Here is a 22,263-nt window from a genome sequence, read left to right on the forward strand (position 1 = left end):
CCTTGTCCCCTGGAGCAGTCTGTATCTTGTCTATATTTTAATTGGGGAAATGATATGCACTCAGGAATAAATCTGCAGCTAGAATTGTTCATCATGGATTGTTTTCTTAATTCAGCTGAACCTTTGCCTGGGGCATCTGGCAGAAATTTTGCAAGCTTCAATCCTGCCTTCAGATCTCTGGGTTTATATGCTTCTATCTGTTTGGAATCTAATTTCACGCTGTTTATACAACCACTTGGTGATTTACATTTGTGCAAGGACACCTCACATAGGAAAATGCTACAAAATCCTTGTAAGACAGGTGGAAGTTAAACCTCTGGGTGGGTCTCATGCTGCTGGGCCACATAGAAACCCATGGTCAAATAATTAAAACAGGACTACAAATGGCTGGTTTGAGCACGAATGGCTGCTGCAAATTAAAACATGAAAATGTTACCTGCAAATTAAAACATGAAAATGTTACCTGCAGATTAAAACATGAAAGTGTTACCTGCAGATTAAAACATGAAAAAGTTACCTGCAGATTAAACCATGAAAATGTTACTCGGGCAGATTAAAACATGAAAAAGTTACCTGCAGATTAAACCATGAAAATGTTACTTGGGCATTTTGATCGCTTTGGGATATTTCAAGGAGAAAATGTTATTTGTGCTCAGATTTCCCTTTCCTGCCCATCGTGCTGGGAGCTGCTGACAGTGTGGCTGTTTTTGTGTGCAGGGCAGGAGCTGGATCGTGAAGAGGAGCTATGAGGATTTCCGGGTGCTGGACAAACACCTCCACCTGTGCATCTACGACCGCCGCTTCTCGCAGCTGGCAGAGCTGCCCCGCTCCGATGCCCTGAAGGACAGCCCCGAGGTAAGGGGCCCTCTGGGACACCCAGGGCACACCCAGGCGTGGGATTTGTGCAAGGAATGACCTCCAGGGGAGGTTTGTTGGATATCAGGGACAATGCCATCGTGGGAAGGGCTGTCAAGCACTGGAAGGGGCTGCCCCGGGCAGTGGTGGAGCCACCAGCCCTGGAAGTGTTCAGAAGTGTGTGGATGTGGCACTTAGGGACATGGTTTAGTGGGGGACTTAGAGATCTTTTCCAGCCTCAGCAATTCCATGTATTTCTAGTACACAGAGTTATAGTAATAAGTATACTTACTACTAGTAATATGCTAGTAATGAGTATACTTACTTCTAGTAGAGAGTAGCTTTAATGCAGCCTGGGTTACATTTGAAAATTGGCTACCACGAATAAAGTCAGTGTTTTCCACTCCTAATTTCAGTGATCTAAAGGGAAATGTCCTGCAACTTCAGACAAATTAATTAAGCTCCTGAATCTGGAATGGTAATTGAATGTCAAGAAAGCAGCTGTCCTGTGGTCCCTTAGATGTGAATTTGGTTTTGTCTTTGGAAACTTTGTCAGCGATGTAGGTATTTCCTGGCTTAGTGTTAACAGCTCAGCATTCCCAGGGAATCATGCTGTCTGGGGCTGCTGCACTGCAAGAGCAATCCCATTTGGAGTGCTAGGCTTCCATTTTAAACTGAGTATTCCTGAAATGTTTTTAAGAGCATTTGCATTAGTGTGTTATTTAAATGGTCTTTAAAAAGCTCTTTTTCCTCAATGAGGTTTTTTTTTTTCCTCAAAGAGATACTCATTTCTTGGCTTACTGTCTTCACCCTGAGGAGGATGAGCTGAAATTACCTCAGCTTCTCACTGCTGATAATTGAAAGATTTATTCATGTCCAGAAAAACCTCTTGGAAAGCAGCAGGTGAACCTTGGCTGCATCGTTCTGGAGGATGTGGACACTGAAATTAGTATCCCCTGGAATTTTACAGGGTGTTTGCCATGGAATTTAAGGAACTGATCATGCAGCCCCATCACTCAGCAGAGAGACTGATTTAACACTTGCTTTGGCTTCATGCGCAGTATTTCTGAGGAGGATTTAAAGTTTAAATTCAGCAGAAGCAGCACTATTCAGGACAATGAATTCCTGGTTTATTTTCAGTTATATTTTAGGCATTCCTATCTCTTGCATCCTTACTTGTACCACCAATTTAACTGGACTTTAGAGCAAGAGCCTGAAAATCTGCATTCTGTCTGCAAGCACAGAGGATGTGAAGATGCTGAATAGCTCTGCTGCTCTGCAGCTGTGGGGTGTCTCATCATATATTTTTTATTTTGAATTGGCCACGTTGGAACAGATGTTTGAGGAGAACAATGTTTTGAACAGTCCTACAGATTCTGGGCTACAATGCTGCTTTATACCACTGTCACTGGGAGACTCTGGAAAGACCTCAGTGGCTTCTCCGTAATAAAAACCAGTTTACTGTTACAAAAGGCCATGGCAAAGTGTATTTTTAAACCCCTCTTCTACTGGTTGAAATGTTACTATTTGTCCAGGGGGTCACTGTGAGGTGCTGCATTCTTCAGGCTCTGCAGGCGTGTGGGGGTGAAACTCAGGGGTTGTTCACTGCCTGGTTCTTAGGTGGTTCTCAGGTGTCTCCCTAAGACATGAGTTGTTTCTCTGTGTGTCCACAATCAGGGCAAAGCTTTAGATTTAAGGTATCTTGACAAGGGAAGTTATGAAAATCTGCATGAATCTTACAGAATGATAATAATAACATCATTACTTCCACAGAGAGCTGCTTCTTGACCCTTTATTTTGGTGTAACCATCATAACCCTGTGTGCAGCTTGGTGTCCTTTGAATGACAGAAATGCATTTATTTGCAGAGGGGAATGTATCTCTGTAACTCTTGCCTGTGGCAGTGGGTGATTTCTGGTCTTCCCTAAGCCTGCAGAAGGCTCTCCAAAGGCAGGTGCACTAACAGAATCACTGTGTGTGTGTTTGTGTCCCAGCTGGTCACCCAGATGCTGATGGCTTACCTGGCTCGGCTCTCCAACATCGCAGGCAACAAGATCAACTGTGGCCCTGCCCTCACATGGATGGAGGTACAGCACAAACCTGAGGTGTTCCTTGTTTCCTGACCTTGGAAACACAGCAGGCACACTCCTGCTCTTTCCAGACCTGTTGGTGTCACTGAAATTCTATTCTGAAAGCTTTATTCTCCTGTTACCAGCACATAAAAGATGTAGGACACACAATCAGTATTAAGAATATAGAGGTTTTTCCCTTGTAACCTGGGTTTTGTCTCTCAGAAGTGGATTGTCCTGCTGATATTCACAGAGAAGGTGGCAGTACCAGTGAGCTGCCTGGGAATGTCAGGTTCAGGGCTGGGTCTCCCAGTGATGGGTTGCAGAAGGCTCACTTATTTCAAAGCTCACTTATTCCTGCACTCCTTTTTGCCAAGGCAATGCTGCAACTGTGGCACATTTCTAAAACTCAGCTGTCCCTGTTATGGTGTTTCCCTGCTCTCTTGTTTTTCTAAATCATTTTTCCCTGTGGCAGCTCCAAGCCCAGTAAATACTCCGTGCTCCTGTTGGCTCCCCTGCAGACAGAGGCAGCCTTGTGCTTGCAGTGGCACAGTTTGTGTGTTGTGAACTGCAGCTGCAGCTCTGCTTTCAGGTTTAATGGTCTTGTAGCCTTTAAACAATAGCTCTTAGTGGGGATGAGAGCAGGGGAGGCTGGAGGAGTGTCCAGCTGTCCCTGCTCAGGCTGCCTGAACGTGTGGCTTTCCATCGCTGCACACCAGGAATAGAAACAGCTATTAATAGACTTGCAGCTCCTTTTTAAATGGATCTGATAAGGATTGAGTGTGTTTTCCTGCAATTTCCCCTGCTGATATCCTTCTCACCCTGAAATCCTTTGGGATGAGAAAAATCTTGGAAAGCAGCAAAGGGAGGGAGGAAGCTGTAGGGAGAAATAAGATGTAGCATTCAGAGGCCTGGAGATCACAGCAAACCCAGTGCAGAGTAACCTTTGTGACTCACTGAAAATCCTACACAATTTTACACAGAAATCTGGGAGTTTTGGAAGTATGCTGATGATTGCAAAGGAGGGGTGCCTGTTTTCTTTAAAAAATAATTTAAAGGGTGGGAGAAAATGTAAAGCAGCACTAGTTTTTGGGTTTACAGCATTTTCTCCTTGCCTCAGTACCTCAAGCAGTAATTCCACCTCGTAGAGGATTTTTGTAGCGCATCTGTATTTTCATGGAAAACCACCGTGATGTGGTGCTAAAGGGAGGTGCAGACCCTCCCTGTGTCACTGTGTGTACACCAAGCTGCACCAAGGCAGCATTCCTCTCCTCTGGAGAGGCACACCCGACCTTCTGGAGCCCCAGCGAGCTGCTCCGGCTCTGCTGTGCCCTCTCTCCTGGGGCCCAGGGCTGGGCTGTCTCTCTCAATCAGCTTGAAGCCTTTGCACCACTAAAATGCCTCCTCACTTGTCCTCAGCTGCCTCACAGTCCCCTGTGCTCTTTGTTTCAGATTGATAACAAGGGGAATCACCTGCTGGTCCATGAGGAATCATCCATTAATGTCCCTGCTATTGCTGCTGCCCATGTCATTAAGAGGTACATTGCTCAAGCAGCAGATGAACTGTCCTTTGAGGTAAATAAAGCACTTGCATTCTTTGTTGTCAGCTCCAAATGAGTGTAATCTGTTTGTCTGGGCCTGTGTGCCCATCAGGAATATGTCCAGACACTTCCACAATGTTTTGTGAGGTGAAGCTTGGAAGATGAAGTTAAATATTCGATCTGCAATGAGTTGGATATGGGCAGATGTTCAGTCATCTTTAAAATAGAGCTTTACTTGGCATTAGTATCTTCTGATTAACCAGCTCCTGCCAGCTCCTCTGTGCTGGCCCTGAGCAGAGCCCATGTGTTTTCTGTTCAGGGTGACTGTCCCTGTGTGTGTGGACACAAGTTTTATTTCTCCTGGCCCAGGTTACACATACCCTCTGAGCAAGTCCCTATCCATAACCATTTTTAAGAGCTTCTGCTCCCATGAGAAGTAAAGAACAAGACTGGCAAATGATTGCTGCTTAAAGGGCAGGTGATGAGCTAAAACTGGCCTGAAAATCCAGCACAGGAGCTGCTGTGGAGTGAATCCCTGAATCTCAGGATGGTTTGACTTGGGAGGGACTTTAAAACCGATCCCATTCCACCCCTTGCCATGGGCAGGGACACCTTCCAGTAGCCCAGGTTGTTCCACATCCCATCCAAGATCTCCAGGTCAGACCCTGGAAGTTTATGGTTGTCTGACAGTTGTCTGTTTTACCCAAAAAGCAGTGGTCTGTGCTCTGGTTGCCCTGTGCAATGGTGCTCTTTCTACCAAATATGTGAAGGAAAACAGTGCCCTGAGGAGCTTTGTGATCACATCCTTGGTGTGCAGCACAGGAAGAAAAAATAACAGGGATAGTCTGGTGCTGCCAGTGGTTTGTTCATGTTCAAATCAAGGCAAGCATTGGTATACCCCAAAGAACTGTGTGATCAGAGGGACATGTGGGCATGGCAGCTCTGAGCTGGAATCCAAGCAGCACAGGATCCAGGCTGGTTGTCAGCTTATGAGAGCACTGAAGCGACACTCCCTGCTTGTAAATCTTGCTCTGTGCAGAAGGGAAACTGAGGCACATGTGGTTTCCAACGATGTGCAGTGAGACACCACAGCAGAACTGACACAGAACAGGGTCAGGGGGTTATGATGCTGAGTCCTGTTCCCTAACCAACCCAAATTATCTCTGTGTTTATTATTCTAAATTTCCAATAGGCAGTTGCACAAGCAGTTGTCTGGGGTTTGCTGCCCAGTTCTGAGAAACATCCTCAGTGTCTCTGCTCCTGTGGTGGCAGGAGTTTCCTTCATGGACATTTGCTTTCCTGTTGATTCACTGTTCTCTGGAGGAAATAATTTCCCCACGTCTCAGTCATCCCTGTCTGCAAACGGGTGATGTGTTGTCTTTTCTGTAAAACACTTTGAATCCATCATTGTAAAATATCTGGTGAAAGTTGGGCATTATTTTTTGCCCACCTACCTGGAATACCTGCAGTATTTATTTAGGTTCTGCCCCTTCTCATTTTCTGTGATAGAGGCCACACATAGCTTGATTCAAATCAAGCCAAATTTAGTATTGATGATACTGATTTCCTTTTGAACTATTGCAGTACTACATTTTTATGGGAATGAGCAAAGCTTCAGAAAGCCTGTCTGGTGTCCTTGGCCATTTTCCATCCTGTTGCTGTAGCATCACTTCTGTGCTCACTTCCTAATCCTGGGCAGCTCACCTGAGGCAGTTTGGGAGCTGCAAAGGCAGCTCTTCACTGTGTTGTGAGAGGGAGCAAGGAGACACATGTCAGTGCCTACAGACTCGTGGGTAGGGCAGTAAAAATCAGTTCAGCTACTGGAGCAGATTTTCCCAAGTGCTGACACATCACTGCAGTTGAACCAGAAGCCTCTGTAGCCCTTCCCAGGAGCCTGCTGCTCTTCAGGCCCTTTCCTTTTGGAGCAGCTGTATCCGGTGTGCTGGACAATGCAGGAACTCCTCCACCCCACAGCTCGGTTTTGCAAAGGCAGATGTGCAGCTGCTCCAGAGTTGTGCAGTTTTTTGCAGTGCTGAGCCTGTTGTTATTGGAACTGTGCTCTCCTCCTGGCTGGGACTGATGCTGTCAACCTTTTGCAGGTGGGGGACATCGTGTCTGTCATCGACATGCCACCAAAGGAGCTGACCTCGTGGTGGAGAGGAAAGCACGGGTTCCAGGTAGGCGCCAGCCCGGCCGTGGCAGTGGGGCTGGACAAAAGCAGGAACCTCAGTGCTGTGTTCCTGGAGCTGCTGTGCCTGCTCACGTGGCTCAGGGGACGAGCAGGGTGTCCCTGCCTTGGTGTCAGGGACTCCCCTTCTCTCTGGGCTGGGGCTGGAGCAGACACAGGGTCTCCACTGGAAGTTTCCTTCCTCCCTCCCCTCGGGAAGGAGGGCTGGCTGTGGCCTGTGATGGACGGCTGGCCTGATGGCAGTGGAAGCTTGTGCTGCACCCCCTCCAAGGCAGCTGACACTGTTACTCACATCATCCCCTTCCTTCCAGTAGCTCAAACCAGCTCAGGCAGAACATAGAGGATTTGGAGAATTCCAGCTGAGGAAACAGTGCTGCTGACTTAGACAAGCCACCCATCCATGCCTGTGTTCACTGTGTGGTGTCAGTATTGCTGGTCCCTATAAACATCACAGCACAGAGATGGAGACTGAATTTTCAAAAGGTCCTAAGCATGCCTGGGGATCAGGTACCAAACTTTGTGTGTTGAAATGGCAGTTCTTCCAAGGAGTTTTTAATCCTTTGGATTTTGCCATTAGGAAATGTAAAAGCTTTACAAGTCGCTCTTAACCAAGCAAACCCCAGAGCCACTGGGGGTTGGGGGGCTGACTTGTGTTATCTCACATTTCAGCTGCTTTCAGCCATAGGGATTTCCATCTGCAGCTGCTGTCTGTGAGTGGGTGGGATGAGGAGTTTGCTCTGCAGAGGCTCAGGATTGACCAGACACTTGTGTAATTTGGCATGGAAAGTCTTCTCAAGGCTCCTCAGGTTTTCCCTGACAGCCCTTTCTGTGCCAGACCAGGCTGTGGCCCTGCTGCTGTCAGTGCCCAGTGGCTGGATCTCCCAACCCAAGGTGGATGCAATGCACCATGCTAGTGCTGTCTGCTCAGCCAGGGCACGTGAGACACAGCTTGTGTTGGTTTTGTGTCAGGTGTGGGAGTTTAGGTGACATCTCATTTGCAAAGTCAGAACAGCATGGACAATAGACTACCTGCTCTGAAGTTTAATTTGTTTCTAGAGTCAATACACTGGTACTACTTGAACAAACTTCTTCTTCTGAACTGTGCTGTGCCTTTGCTGGACTTGTGTTCTAGTCTTAGAAGCCTTAAAGCTGAATATGCTGTACTGTCATAGAATCAGGGAATGGCTTGGGGTGGAAGGCACCTCAGACATCAGTTCCAGCCCTCAATGGATTAAATGCTATAATACTGCTTGGAATGATCATCCTATGCCATGATTAACTTCCAAGTGAATCAATCAAGCAAAACAAAGCTACTCTGTGGTCTGTGCCTGAGGGTGGGCACTTTGCACAGGGTTTGGAAGCCCTGTGTGGGATGTAGATCCCATTACTCAGGCTGACTGACACTGGGGCCAGGTCTGGAGAACAGCACTGCTGGTGAAAGGCACAGAAGCAAGGCAGCCCTTCTGCAGTTTGTCACAGCTTTGTGCCTCTCAGATCACAGCGATCCTCTTGTGTTTTCCCAGCATAAAAACATGGTGATGAGCAAACTGCCAGAAAAGGGGGTTTTCTGTGTCCCTGCACAGTCAGGCTCCTGACACAACAGATACGAGCAGCTGCAGAAATACAGCACCATATTCTGGCTTAACAGAAAATTCGGGGTGGAATAATCTTGTGTCCTTAATGACGAGCAGGAGTGGTCACAGTGTGAGCAGGTGACAGCCAAACACACCATGGAGATGTAGCTCTGTGTTCCCACAGCTCCAGGAGCTGGGTTCGCTCAAAGTCTTAACATGTGTGTCAAGTTTAAAGCTCATGAGCTCTAAATGTACAGAAAATGTACATTTCCTGATGGAATGAAGTCTTTAGATGATACAAGCAGTAACAATTCAGAGAAAGGGAATTTATCTCCCTTGCTACAGCAGACGTAGAGATGAGTTACAGGCAGAAGTGTCCTTGATGGATGCTCAAAAAGAGTGTGTAGGTGAAGAATGTTGTTACAGCAATAGGTGTAGGCACAGATGAAGCTGTGCAGCCTCTAAAGCATTTGTTAAAGGCAAATAGTTCTGTTCCTGTTTAGGAACATTGCAATGATAGCAATCTGTTGATCCAGTAATTTGAATTAATAAAATAAATCAACTGAGCCAGATAGTTGTGATTCTGAGAGTAGGTAAAAGGAGGAGGTCCTGCCACCAAATGTTTGGACAGCTTGTCCTGTTATTTCTTGGGTTTTTGCTTTGTGTTAGGGGGGAGCAGGGTTTTATCAACCAACCACAGCTTCCATTAGAAATCATGTCTTGATAGGAGGAAAGCAAGAACAGGGACAAAAACTTCTTGTTTTGCTGAAAGAGTTAAAAATTACTTCTTGACTTAGAGGAACTCCCCTGTTTTTGTGCATTTGAAGCAGCTGTGAGTTGTGTGTGCCCAGGCAGAAGTGTCTTCATTGCTGCCTGTCCTGCATCCCTTGGGATAGTGGGAGGGCTGTGGTGAGGATCTGGAGGCAGCTCTGCAGATGTGAGCCAAAAACTGGCTCTGACAGGCTGCAAGCACCTGCAGCTTGGTTTCAGCTTGGAAGTCAGAGTGTTCCTGCCAGGCAGAGCTGCCCTCCAGGGATGACTCACTGGTTTGGGATCCATCACACTTCCCTGGCACAGTGCCTGTGCTCTTTGCATACCTGAGCTCATGACTGCATTGCAACACACCTAATCCTCCGTGAACAAAACAGCCCACGAGGCTCCTTAGCATTTGCTCTGCTTGAAGTAAAATGATTTTTTCTCTTCCAATGCCCTCAGTGTGAGTCAGTGCTTTCTCTGTAAGATTGTTACCTAAATTACAGCCACCTCCACATTAACAGCCTTCAGCCCTCTTTGTTCTACTCTGCTTTTGCTTCATGCTTTGTCTTTTCAATCAGCTCTGTGTCAGGGAGCTGAGTCATTGGGGACAGGCCCTTGTTTGATGCATGACTGCTTTTGGTTGTCCTGAATTATTCTGGTTTTTGGGAATAGTTTCCTGAGGTGGAGATCTGCCCTACAACCTGCACTGCTGGAAAGGTGACAAAACCAGGGTGTGCAGCCAGGGGGGACTGGGCTGATTTTAATCACACTGTGATTGCAGCAGCTTCAGCTGATTGTGAGACTGCAGATCCCAGTTCCACAGAAGGCCAGGATAGTTTGGGTTGGGAGGGAACCTGGGGGATCATCCAGTCCCACCCCTCCCATGGGCAGGGACACCTTCCACTATCCAAGCCCCATCCAGCCTGTCCTTGGACATTCCCAGGGATCCAGGGGCAGCCACAGCTTCTCTGGGCACCCTGTGCCAGGGCCTCCCCACCCTCTCAGGGAAGAAGTTATTCCCAGTATCCAGTCTAAATCTCATCCATCCCTGCCCTCTGGCAGTGGGAAACCATTCCCTGTGTCCTGTCACTGCGTCCCTTGTCCAAAGTCCCTCTCCAGCTCTCTGGCTTCCTAAAGTGCTGCTGGCACACCAGTCAGGAATGGATAATCAACAAGTACCATCCCACACAGACTTTTTTTGTGAATAAAAGAAGTCACAATATTTTTATGGCCCAGGTGTTCAACTCTCAACAGGAGCTCAGGATATGAGGAATAATAATCCTCTTCGTCCTGTTAGTAGTTCCCTAAAGTGAAAGAGCATCTCAGCAGGGGCTCCTTTGGGAGCAAGGTGAGGGTGTCCTGCACTCGGTGTAGTCACTTGGCAAAGACTCGGTAAAAATTCTCCTCAGGAAGGCCAAATAGGCCATAAAAACTTCAGTTTCCCTGTCAGGTTTTGTTAGACTGTCATCTGATTTAAAAGAAAAAGAGAAAACTTTTTGGCTGAAATTGAATCCACACTGTAGATTATGTCAAACCCAAAAAAAGCAATCCAAATGTCTCAATGTTTCATTTGCCATTTAAGTTGCATGTACTTCCTCATTGGTTTGAATTTGCTCCCGTACTGAAAATTACCATTGTTACTCTGACTTTTCCCTTTAAAGCCTCTTGTGTCCTTCAGTTTCAGCAGCCCCTGTCACAGAAGTGAAAAGGTAAAGCTGTAGTAGGTGTTGCAGAGCAGTTCTCATGCACCAGCATGTACCTTCCTCCTCTGCTGAAGGTCTGTCATGATATATTTAACCTTTAGATGACCTTACATTTATCTAAATATATATACTACCCTGGCTATTAATTTTCCTACGTTGCCAAATCCTTTAATCCTGGCTCAAGCTGCAATAGTGCCTTCCTACATCTGTTGAGATTAACTCTTGAACTAAACTCATTTATTTATACAAAATCATGGAAAACTTCCCATAGGAGGAGAAGTAGCATCCTTTAAGTGGGTGGGAATGAGGTAGAAGTTGTTGATTATAATCCCAATGAGGATGTCCTGGGGATTTTGCAAGAGGTTAGAATAAGTAAGTCTGAAAATGTAAATTCTAGCAGTGAGTTAACATGAGGGAGCCAGCACAATTCTTTGCCCTTAAAAACCCATTGTAATTATTGGTGTGAATGTGGCAAAAGTGATACATGGAGAGCAGGTAGAATGTTTGATTTGGGAAGGTTCTGGGACATCTGGAAGCAGTGACATCACCTTCCAGGGTCTTTCATTTCTGAATTCCTGGTTAGTGTGTTGTACAGTGCATCCACAAACAGGAGAAATACTGTGTTAACAGTCACAGGCAAATGAGTTTTGATTTCGTGTCCAGCATTTGATTAAATGTTCAACAGTGTGGGGTCTGAGGTTGGGTTTAGATCCGGATTTAGAAGAACAAGAGAAGGTTGGGGTCCCAGGACTTCGTGTTTCTTTACACAGACAATGTGGGCAGTTACTGAAAGTGGAAGAAACTTCATCACTCCAGCTGTGGAGTTTCCCAGATGATGTCTGTGTGGTGGGCTGAGACTTTCCCTGGATCTGTACATTTTTCCTAAATTAAAAATTGCCTCCTGTATCTCTCACATGGGAAATGTCCAGCAGAGACTGTCAGCCACGGTGAAGTGTTCAAGATCAGCCTGGGGAAGAGAAGAGAAGGTCGTGTGGAGACCTCAGAGCACCTTCCAGTGTCTGGGCAGGCTGCAAGGAAGGTGGAGAGGGATTTTGCATCAGGAACTGATGTGACTGGACATGGGGGAATGGTTCAAAACAAAAAAAGGGAATTTTAGGTTGGATATAAGGAGGCAATTCCTCCTGTGAGAGTGGTGAGGCCCTGGCACAGGGTGCCCAGAGAAGCTCTGGATCCCTGGAACATTGGGTGGGACATTGGGGCTTGGAGTAACCTGGGACAGTGGAAGGTGTCCCTGCCCTTGGCAAGGGAATGGATGATCCCTAAGGTCCCTTCCAACCCAGCCCATCCTGGGATTTCATGGTGTAAAACCGTGAAGTGTATTTTGTTTAAACACCAGCACTTCAGTGTCCATGCCACTCAGCCTGTTCCTTGGCATCTCCCAGCAGAGCAGGTCCCTGAGCCATGAGCTGCCAGAGGAGGGGCCTCTCTATGTGATGCTGCTGTTCATGCTCATTTTCTTGTGTTAATGGGCACATTTCTGTCTATAAACTGCACAAAAATCCCCACTGTGTTCCATAACTCCAGGATACCATGTCCTTGCAGACCTGGCACACCCAGCTGAGGCAGTGGCTGGTGCAGCCATGCCTGGTGTTGGATTTTGGGTGGGTTCTGTGAGTCTCCTGTGATGCCCAGGCCAGTCCCAGTTACAGGGAACCCCAGCTCACAGCCTGAGTGCTGCTGGCCCAGAGTACTGCTCCAGCAGGCTCAGAGTCCTGACAACAATCCTGTTTCAAGTCTGTGACATTGTGTGATGGGTGACAGCTTGTCCTTGTGCTTGGGCAGAGCATTGCCCTGCTGGGTGTTGGGGTGTGGGAAGAGGAAGCTGTGGGCTCTGGTAACTGTTGCTTCCTTTGGGGAATTTGGAGTAACTTCAGTCTGCACACCCCACATGTGACACTGCCACCAAACTGGTGGGACGTTGGTGGGTGAAAATTAACTTGGAGTAGGAAGGAGATCAATCTTTCTCCATGGAGACAAAAGGGAATTGTGTAAGATGAATGAATAGAGCAGGGAGTGTCTGCTAGGCTTAGTGCTGACTGCCCCTCTGCCTCCAGAGGATTTCATGGATGTGCCAACATGGCACAGTCCTGGCTCAGTTCTGCTCAGATGAGCTTGGGGCCATCCTCTGGCCCTTTCCCTCATGTTCCTGTGGTGTTTGAGCAGACTTGGTGCTTCCAGCTGTCCAGTCACAGGCAATGGGACAGGAAACCTGCCCTGCCTCAGGTGAGTTTGGGGAGGTGCTGGTGCTTGAGCTGCATCTCACAATACAGGAGCTGTGCTGGGTGAGCAACACAGAGAAAAGGTGGGCAGAGATGCACCGTGGATTAAAGTTACCAAAGGTCTGCTCTGGTCTGACTTTCACCTGGGATGAGAGTAAGAAGAAAGATGCTGGGGAAATAAGAGAGAAGGTGGGAATGCAGGGAAGTGCCAAATTCCTCTCTGGTCACACTTAGCCTGAATCTTCACACAGAGAAAAGGAAATTATTTCACTTCTCCCCAGGTACAGCAGCTCCTCTTGAGTGGCATGGGAATGTCTGCAAGCACATCCTACTCCAAGAGCACATTAGGATCCTTCCCACAGCCTTTAACCCTTAGGCTGGTTTAGAGGGGCTCTCCAGCCTTTCTGCCTTTGAGGGGCTGCAGGGAGAAATGCTGAGTTAAAGGTCAGTGCAGGGACACTGCAGATTAGCACTCAAAGTTGATCACTCCAGGACCTTGCAGTGCCTGGGGCTCTCAGGTTGTTCTCTCTCAGGGTGCTGGCAGCAGAGCAGAACCTGCAGTTGTCAGTGACTGCTGGTCATTTGATGCTGGATAATGTCAGGGAACATCACGCAGGGGCAGTTGAGGGGAGATATTGGTTGAACACTTCAGATCATAACACTCCATTTCCTCTTTCTGTTTTGCTCCAGGTTGGATTCTTTCCCAGTGAATGTGTAGAACTCATCAACGACAAAGTCCCTCAGTCCGTGACCAATTCGGTGCCAAAGCCAGGTGTGTAAATCAGCTTTTCTTGATGCAGTGAACTGGACTGGAGTTCTCTTTGTGTGTTCTGTGTTTAATACCTCCTTCACACGTGTCATGAGTGTTGATCATCCCCTGCACACCCTCATGCCCCTCTGTGTGTTGATCACCCACACATTGCCCCTCTCCGGGGAGCTCCCACTGTTCAATGTCTTTCACCTGCTCTACAGACTTGTGTCAATGTCCACCTCCTGCCTGACTTGAAGGATTTAAACCTGTCAGAATTTCAGGATACTTTGAGCAGTCTGTAATGAGAGATTCCATGAAACATCCCAGTTCTGGGTGGTCAAGGGAGTGTTGCATGTCAGGATGTTTTATACAGAACATAGATGAGCAGCAGTGTTTGTGCTGATCGGATGGAATAGATCACCTTGGTACTGGAAGGTTCTTTCTGCTTGAGGATAAATGGAGGAAGTTGGATATAACAATTCGAATGCTGGTTGCTGGTGCTCTGGGTACCTGGCTCCATCTGCTTCCTCCTGCCCTCTGGACAGTTCTGTGTTGTAGGAAAAACAGGCAAATTAATCCAAAGTTCTGCTGAAGAAAGGCATAATAAATAGAGAATGGGATTTTGAATCTGACTCTACTGTCAACCTTCCCATCCCTTCAGTGTCTTCTGGAAGTGATTGGCATTAGGTGTGCTGGCATAACTGAGAGCTCTGTGAAATTTACTGGTGGGGAAGCTGAATTTTTTTTTTTAAATATCTCTGTATTCATATAGGTAAAGATATTTCTATATATCTTTAGTATCGAGAAGTTTCCATGTGCTGTCTTTTCTTAAAATGTTAAGCAGCTGGGAAGTGGAGTTGGTGTTGAACTGGTGTAATTCTCATTCCTCTTCTCTGTTTTAATGATGTTCCTTATCTTGGCAGATTGCTGACTTGATACTTTTAAATAAATAGATGCAATTCAAAAGCTTGACATTTGCCAAGGGAAATAACAGCATTTTATCAGCTCAGAGCTCTGGGGTTTGGTGGAAAGTCATGGATACCCAAGCTGTGAGTGCTCTGCAGTGATCTGTGTCCTTTGGAGAGCTGGCAGGCCCAGCTGGGGCAGGGGTGTCCTCGGCCATTGGCACTGCCAGCCTCTGGCATTCCTGGCAATATGCATCTGGAATCAGAGGCACAGAGAGGGGCATTCCCTGGATCCAGGACCTGCCTGTGCCCAGTCACTGCTCCACCAGCCAGAACAGGAAAGGCAACTTGCAGCCTAAACACAAGCAAATGTTGATTGTTAAACGTGGCTCAGGCAGTTCAGTGTGCTGAGCTGCTGGGGAGCAGGGTCTGCTTTAGGGGGGAGATAATGGAGCAGAATGGATAAAGAGATTCTGTTTGGCTTCAACAGCACCATGGGGAGTGGATTTCCCCCTTCAGCCCTGGGAAATGTTTGGTACAAAGCTGGCACCACAAGTCCATGTATCATGAAAAGTAATAAGTTGGAAGATATTGCCAAGTCACAGAGGTGTCCCCTGGCCTTCCCTGATGGTTGTTCCATTAACAGGCTCCTGTTCCCTGATGGGGAATGTCCATTAAAAGGCTCCTCTAGGAGAGCTCTAACGAGCTTTGAGGTGGAAGGATTGGTGCAGCTGATTCTGTCATTCTGCCCCTCTCCTGCACACAGAATTGCTGGTGCCACTCCTTGGGTGCATTCTCTGTGCACCTTGGGAAGTGACAGCACTTGAGTGAGGCTGGCAGGAGTTCCTGAGGTTGGTTGGAATTCCTTCCTTGCAAAAGCTGCTGGGAGAGGAGTCAGGGAGGAGGTTCCTGTAGTTAGGGAATGGTGCTGGAGGACTCCAGGAACTCCTTGGCTGGATGAAAAGTGCTGTGTGAGGTGGGTGAGAGGAGGAAGGCAGGAAGGAGTTCCAGTTCCAGGTATGCCAGCACAGCCCAGGGAGTGGCATGGGGCAGGACTGAGGTGCTGCCAAAGGGGAAGCTGGATGTTGCCAAGGGCACCCTGCAGAGCTGGCTGGGAATGGCATTGCTGGGATAATGCACTTCCCTTGCCCATATTCCTGCATTTTGTGTTTTCCAGTCCACACCTTATGCACTTAAATAGTCACATTAATTACTTTTCTCCCTGTACCTGTATTTTAAAACATCAGTTTGGCTGTCCCCAAGGACCAGAGACTTTCCTAAAAGTCTCACTTGGAGCTGTTGTCCTCACTTGACATTAGCAGGGTATTTCATCTTGAATTAATGTGAAGTTTTAGATTTGGCCTTGATGAGCTGCACTTATCAACAGGCCAACGTTGATTTCTTTAATCAAAATAGGATGTGTGGAGCATCCAGGACATTGTGTATGTGCAGAGTAAAGCTCTTTGCCACGAAGGAATTTCCAAACACAGAACTCCTTGTGCTGCTTAATTGTCCCTGGATCTGGCTGGGCTGAGGAACCTAATGAAAAGCAGATGGAAAGCAAGGAACTTCCTGCCCTGGGTTTCTATTATTATTTATAATTAGAGGATTTGATGTGCACAAGGGATGGGGACAGCATTTTAATGGAGCCATAAAATATTGCAGTGGTCTCTAATGCAGGGCAGTGACTGCAGTTCCATGGAGATGAAACACAGGGAAGGGCAGAGGAGGGTTGGGTTTGAGGGCAAGCTCTGCTTTTGGAAACATTTTCATGGACTGTGGTAGGACATGCTTTGTACCAGCAGCAGTGGAGCCAGGGCCTGGGATAAGTGATGAAAAATGGGAAAATACAGAAAACCAGAAAAACCATACAGAGAACTGGCCTTTTTATTCCATTCTGAACAGTCAGAGTCATATGACAGAATATCAGTTTTGCCCCAAGTCACCTCTCAAATATATTTGACAATAAAGTTTGGAGTCAGGAGAGGAAAGGTACCTGTTGAGAGGTATTTTTCCTCCAGTGTTGGACTAAGCCTGTGCCCTCTTTTTTTCATCTTCAGTCCTGTAAGAAAATGTTTTGGTTTTTTTTCCCAGCTGGGATGCAAATGCTTTCCTGACTGTTTCTATTTATGTAAGAAAACCTGTGAAGATCTGGGAAGGTTCTGTAGGCTCATCAAATCCCACATTTCTTGAGCACTTTCCTTTTCTCTAAATTCTCCTAGTATTCTTAGTGGTATACAATACATTAATGATAATTTTTTAGCCTAAAATATTATATTGGATTTATGTCTACTATTTCATAGTTAATATTATCAATTTAGCTGAATTTTAATGCCAGAATAAATGGAATCAGCTCATATTCATAAGCATTTTTAGAGATCCAGCATAGAGGCTGCATTTGAATTTCAGATATTCAGAGAGAAGTGAATCTTTTAAATATTCAGTGCTGCTCAGAAGGAAAAGTGTGAATAGCTGCTCTGGATTTTCCTTCTAAGTGAACATTTGTGAGCTGCCTGAACTTAGTGCTGTGTTGACTCTTCTTGTCCCGCTCTGTCCATCTCCTTTTTTGGGAGCAGTGTGTTTATGTCCATGTGTGCTCATGTTGTCCCCACTCCTCAGTCACAGTCAGTGTCTCAGCTCTCTCTTTCAGTCCCTTTCTTCCCCAGAATTCTGGATATTCATAGTTTAGCAGTATTTTAACCCATATCTCACACCTTACCTCATGCCTCCAGTTTGTTTTTGTCTTTTCCTAACAAGCAGCATCTTCCTGTGACCCAGCCTCACTGCAGTGGCCTTGGCATGGTCATTTTGGGGAAGGTTTGAGGCTTGGTCTTTGCTGGGGAGCAGCTGCTTTCAGTGGGGAAACACAGAATTAGGCTGCAGTTTGCAGGGGACAATTAGAGCTGAGGAGAAGTGGGGGGTGAGAAGGTGATGTTTCACTTTTTTTTCCTCCCCCCAAAATAAGCATTTTTAAAGCCTCAGGGGTCATTCTCACAAAGAATGTATAACCCAGCAGCTCTGCCCAACTTTATGGAGGAGTTTTCAACTTCCTATCTCATCCCTTTAATTTATGTTTGAGAGGTGAAGGTGCTCTTATGGGACACAACATTAAAAGGTCCCCTGTCAGTATTACAGGCTGTTGTGAATGACTAATTTTCTTTTTAAAACATCAGTTGATCTGGGTCAGCACACCCAATACAAATAATCCACTGAATTTTAGGAGGATTGAAATTTAGCTCTGCATCAGGCAACAGGCTCTGCCCTGACCTCCTGCAGGCTCTGGTCAGTGCTGGAGAAATTAATTTTAACAGCAAAAATGCAAATTGAGACACATTCACTGAGCTGTTGCAGTCATAACAAGGCCTTGTTTGAAACAGGCGCATTTCTAATCCCTGGATAAAAAAGATTGTGGTCAATATTTATTTTTATAAAAATCAGAAAGAAGGAAGTGCAAATAGAGCTTAAATTCTGCAGATGCCCAGGCTGAGCAGCCATTTGCCACTGATAAGAGCATCATGTCTTAATTAGTGCTTTTATAAAGAAAACAGGGGAAGTGAAAGTGTACATAATTAGTACCAGTCTTGTTAATCTGAAGGAAACAAAGCACTTGTTTGGTGTTCATGCCACTGTCTCATTAAAGCTGAATTAAATGGAACAGAGCTGAGCCATGGTGGGTCTCCATTTGCAGGGGGAAGCAGAGAGGGGATGAGCACCCAAACCTTCAGGGAGGGGATGAGCACCCAAAGCTGCAGAGGGATGAGCACCCAAAGCTGCAGAGGGGATGAGCACCCAAAGCTGCAGAGGGGGGATGAGCACCCAAACCTTCAGGGAGGGGATGAGCACCCAAAGCTGCAGAGGGCATGAGCACGCAAAGCTCTAGAGGGCATGAGCACCAAAAGCTGCAGGGAGGGGATGAGCACCCAAAGCTGCAGAGGGATGAGCACCCAAAGCTGCAGAGGGGATGAGCACCCAAAGCTGCAGGGAGGGGATGAGCACCCAAAGCTGCCAAGCTGGAGCTGCTTATAGGACAGGAACTGCTTCCAGGCCTGCCAGGCCTCAGAACCAGGGAATCCTGATCCCTGGGACACGGGGATCTGGGGGCAAAGGGCAGCAGTGGGAGTGTGCAAAAACTCACTCCAGGAGAGCCCACGTCTGTGTTTGTGGGAGCTGCTGCAGGGATTTCCCCAGCTGAGAGCCAGCAGGCTCCAGCAGTCTGTGCCTGCTCGTGGGGTCCTTAGGCTGGAGAAGTGCCAGCATTGCCCAGCACTGCCACATTCACCTCCATGTCCCCAAGTGCCACATCCCACACTTCTCCTTCCCCCCAGAACACAGGCGTGGGGCTGGGGCACAGCTGGGCCTGCCTCCTGTGCAGTGCATGATTTTCAGCAGGAGCACAGCAGCAAACACAGCTCTGAGACAGTTACTCTGCTTTTTGCACAGGGTGAAGAGTAAGAACAGCTTCTGCTCTGGTACCAGGAGAAATGAAGGATAATAGTATATAACAAAATTCAGTATATAACAAACCCTGTGCTGTTTGGTAGGACTGGGATGAGCCTTGTGCTGAAAGGTCAAACATGCAAAATGGTGGGGTGTTTTTTGAGCTGGGACACAGGGTGGGAATTCCTGGATCCTCTGAGTTTCCCAGGTGTTTAGTATCAAACAACTTGAAGGATTGGGTGTGTTGTATTGTGCTATTCATAACCCAGCTGAGCTTTGTGTGAAATGAGCCCATTTTCGGTGAAAGCATATTTTAACCAGCTGCTTTTTGTTTCTGTTTTGCTTTTTTCCTTTTTTTTATTTCTCCCTTCCCAGTCTCCCCTGCCCATGGAGCCCGTCCAGCGTCCTGGAGCTACTTCCCCCCTTGTATGTCTTCATTTATTCCTTTGTCCTTCATTCATCCTTGCCTTGTTTCTCTGTCTCCTTTTTCTTTCCTTCTTCTTCTGTACATGCAGGTCAGTAGCACTGATGCCCTGAAGGATATTTAGGGGAAACCAAAACAAACCTTTGTTCTTAGGTGCTTTTCTAAAAGATATTTGGACATAAAATAATGCAGCAGGGAAAGAACAGAGCTGGTTATAGCTCTTTTCTGGGGGTGATAGAATCATTTTGAATCCATAAAAAGATTGAAAATATTAAAAAGAAAGAAATTAAGTGTCAACCAAGTATGAATGTCAGTGTGAAAGAAACAGAAGATAAAAATGGGTGATAGGGAGGAATTAAACACAGTTATTGAAGTTTGTTAGAATGTGACAACCTTCAGAAGCCAATTTTTTTTTTTTTATGAGGGAATGATGTTTGTGCTTAATATCTAACAATGCCCAAAGTGAACTAATATGTGGCTTGTTTATTCAGAGTCCTGCTTCACGTTGCCATGGTCTTTTTAGATCCTGCTAGTGCTGGTCTAAACCTCACAGCAATAACCTGGTGTCAGTAGAATCTGGGATTGGTCATGTAGATTTATCATTTTTACAGCAAATGCCTCACTTGCACAAATCAGCTCCCCCTGGGATATTGTTTGGATTCCCTAAGTCAGTCTGAAAACTGGATATGCAAATACTGTAAAGAGATAATTATAAAATACATAATATTGATGTAAATGTACACAGATATATCCCTTGCCCACACGCCCACTGCCAGCCTGCTGGCTCAGCCTGTGCTGCTGTCCCTGGAGAGTGGCGAACAGGCAGTGCTCCCATTCCCAGGCCCCTCCAGCACAGGAAAACCTGCTCCTGTGGCAAGATTTGGCTTCTGAGCAACTTCCTGGGCACGTGCCAACACCTCCAGGCAGAGGGAATGTCCAGAGTGGGAGAGCAGGCTTTGTACTGGGACATGTCATTGAGAGTGAGGTGAGGCTTCTTGCACTGCCCATGTCCAGCTCCACAGGAGCCAGGGAATTCTGAAACTGGGACGGAGGTTTTAAGAATGAAGATAGAATTTATTGCTGTGACTGGTCATGTCCACTGATAAATAATCTGACAGAAAATTTGGGAGGAATCAGAATAGTGAATCTTGTAAGATCCAGGGAGTTCCCTTTGGGCACACAAATACGGAGAAGATTTTTCTTAATGTTTTTCCATTTGTACAGTCAAGTTCCTTGGATCCCTGAGCCCTTCAGAGATGCAATTCCTGCCAAGGATCAGCAGCAGTTAAATTCAGATAACACAGGGAGGCTTTAGCCTGTCTGTTTTTTCAGGCAGACTTTTTTATTAGGTTTTTAACACAAAAACAAGGAATGGCCACATTTTTGGTTATTTAATGCCAGTGGTCAGTGTTGAGTCCCCCTCTTCTCTCAGCTGTCAGAAGGAAGATTCTGACAACAGAACAGCTCTAATATTTCTGCTCAAAGCTATGAGGCTTATTTGTGGTTCTGCTTGTTTTTCCAGTGAAATTAATTCCTTGTGACAGCCCTGTCCCTCTGTGAGTCACAGAATTGCCACAGAGATGACAAACTTGGCTGTGGCTGCTCTGAGAGCACCACTGGAGCTGGGGAACCACATCCTCCCCTGGCTGAGCACTCCTAGGCTCTGGGGCTGTTTTATATTATTCCTGTATCCCACAGATCATGGCTTCCACTACCAGGAATTCAGAAATATTTGTGTTTTTTAAGTATGAGGGATTTGAGGTCCTGTTCACGTTTTGAGGGTGCAAGGGGGAAGTTCCTTTCTGGGCTCATTTAGGCACTGAAGTTCTTTTTTGTGCTCAGATAAACGAGCTGAGCTATGGACAGGCAGGCAGGGGCTGGAAGAGGGTTTTGTAACTGGGACAAAGTGCCCCTGACCACAAGCCCAAAATCTTTGGTTTCCCAGCCACAGCAAAGGCTGTTCCTGTGTGAGCTGTGCTGTGTTAAAAATCACTGATTTCTCCTCCAGCATTTGCCAACATAAACTGACATCTTTTATATAATTTTTAATACTCTTTTTACAGTGAAAATTCTGCTTAGGGTGGTCTGTGCACAGCATCCCAGAATCCCAGAGTGCTGGGGGTTGGAAGGGAGCCTAAAGATCATCTGGTTCCACCTGCTGCCATGGGCAGGGACTGGAACTGGAATTGGCCTGCACACACTGTGCTCACTCCTGAGCCAGCTCCAAGCCCCGTTGCTCAGGCCCCAGCACCACCCACTTCATCCCCAGCTCAGTTTTCCAGGGATTTGGGTGTTCACTCAGCTTAGTTCAGCTCAGCCCATGGTTTTTGCTGTTGACACTGTGAGCCCAGTGGATCAGCTCCCTCACAATGTCTGCTCCTGCTTGCACACGGGTATTGATGGGCAGGAACAATTCAGGCCTAGAACAGCCCAGAGCAGCTCAGCTCTGCATGCCCAGCACTGAACTCTGGATTTCTCCATCTCTGTCTCTCTAATTGCTGTCTCTCCATGCTGAATTGCTGGTCTCCTGCAGTCCTGCTGGGAGATTTTTAACCTTGTCCTCTTTCTTGCCTTCTGTCTGTCCCTGTGCCCCCTCCCCTGATTATCAGATTTGGAGATGGATAGTGTAAAACCAGGCTCTGCATTTGTTACCGAGGCTCTGAACCAGTCCCACCTGAGCTCAGGTAGAGCCTGTTCTGTGCCATCACTCTCTGTCCTAACCACGTCTAACACTGTATGTGGTAGCAATAACCACTCACTAACCCCTAGGCTTGCTGGCAAAACCTAGCTGTAGTGTAATAAGTAGTGAAATAGAGAATTA

The 22,263-nt window shown here is 46.7% G+C and overlaps 1 protein-coding gene across 7 annotated transcripts in view; it reads left to right on the top strand.

Annotated features, from left to right (window-relative positions):
• ARHGAP32 (Rho GTPase activating protein 32) overlaps window positions 1-22,263 on the top strand; it is a 237,929-nt gene that overhangs the window by 159,881 nt on the left and 55,785 nt on the right. For 5 of the 7 annotated variants that reach the window (XM_064397872.1, XM_064397871.1, XM_064397870.1 and 2 more), the window contains 7 exons: window positions 718-855; window positions 2,849-2,941; window positions 4,376-4,498; window positions 6,564-6,641; window positions 13,616-13,697; window positions 19,394-19,444; window positions 22,052-22,126. In XM_064397872.1, the coding sequence (XP_064253942.1) occupies window positions 718-855; window positions 2,849-2,941; window positions 4,376-4,498; window positions 6,564-6,641; window positions 13,616-13,697; window positions 19,394-19,444; window positions 22,052-22,126 (640 nt within the window). The remainder of the gene's footprint in view (window positions 1-717; window positions 856-2,848; window positions 2,942-4,375; window positions 4,499-6,563; window positions 6,642-13,615; window positions 13,698-19,393; window positions 19,445-22,051; window positions 22,127-22,263) is intronic. The other 2 variants (XM_064397873.1, XM_064397874.1) reach the window with 1 other exon arrangement.

The sequence above is a fragment of the Passer domesticus genome, chromosome 23 (assembly GCF_036417665.1).
Source record: "Passer domesticus isolate bPasDom1 chromosome 23, bPasDom1.hap1, whole genome shotgun sequence".
Classification (NCBI taxonomy): domain Eukaryota; kingdom Metazoa; phylum Chordata; class Aves; order Passeriformes; family Passeridae; genus Passer; species Passer domesticus.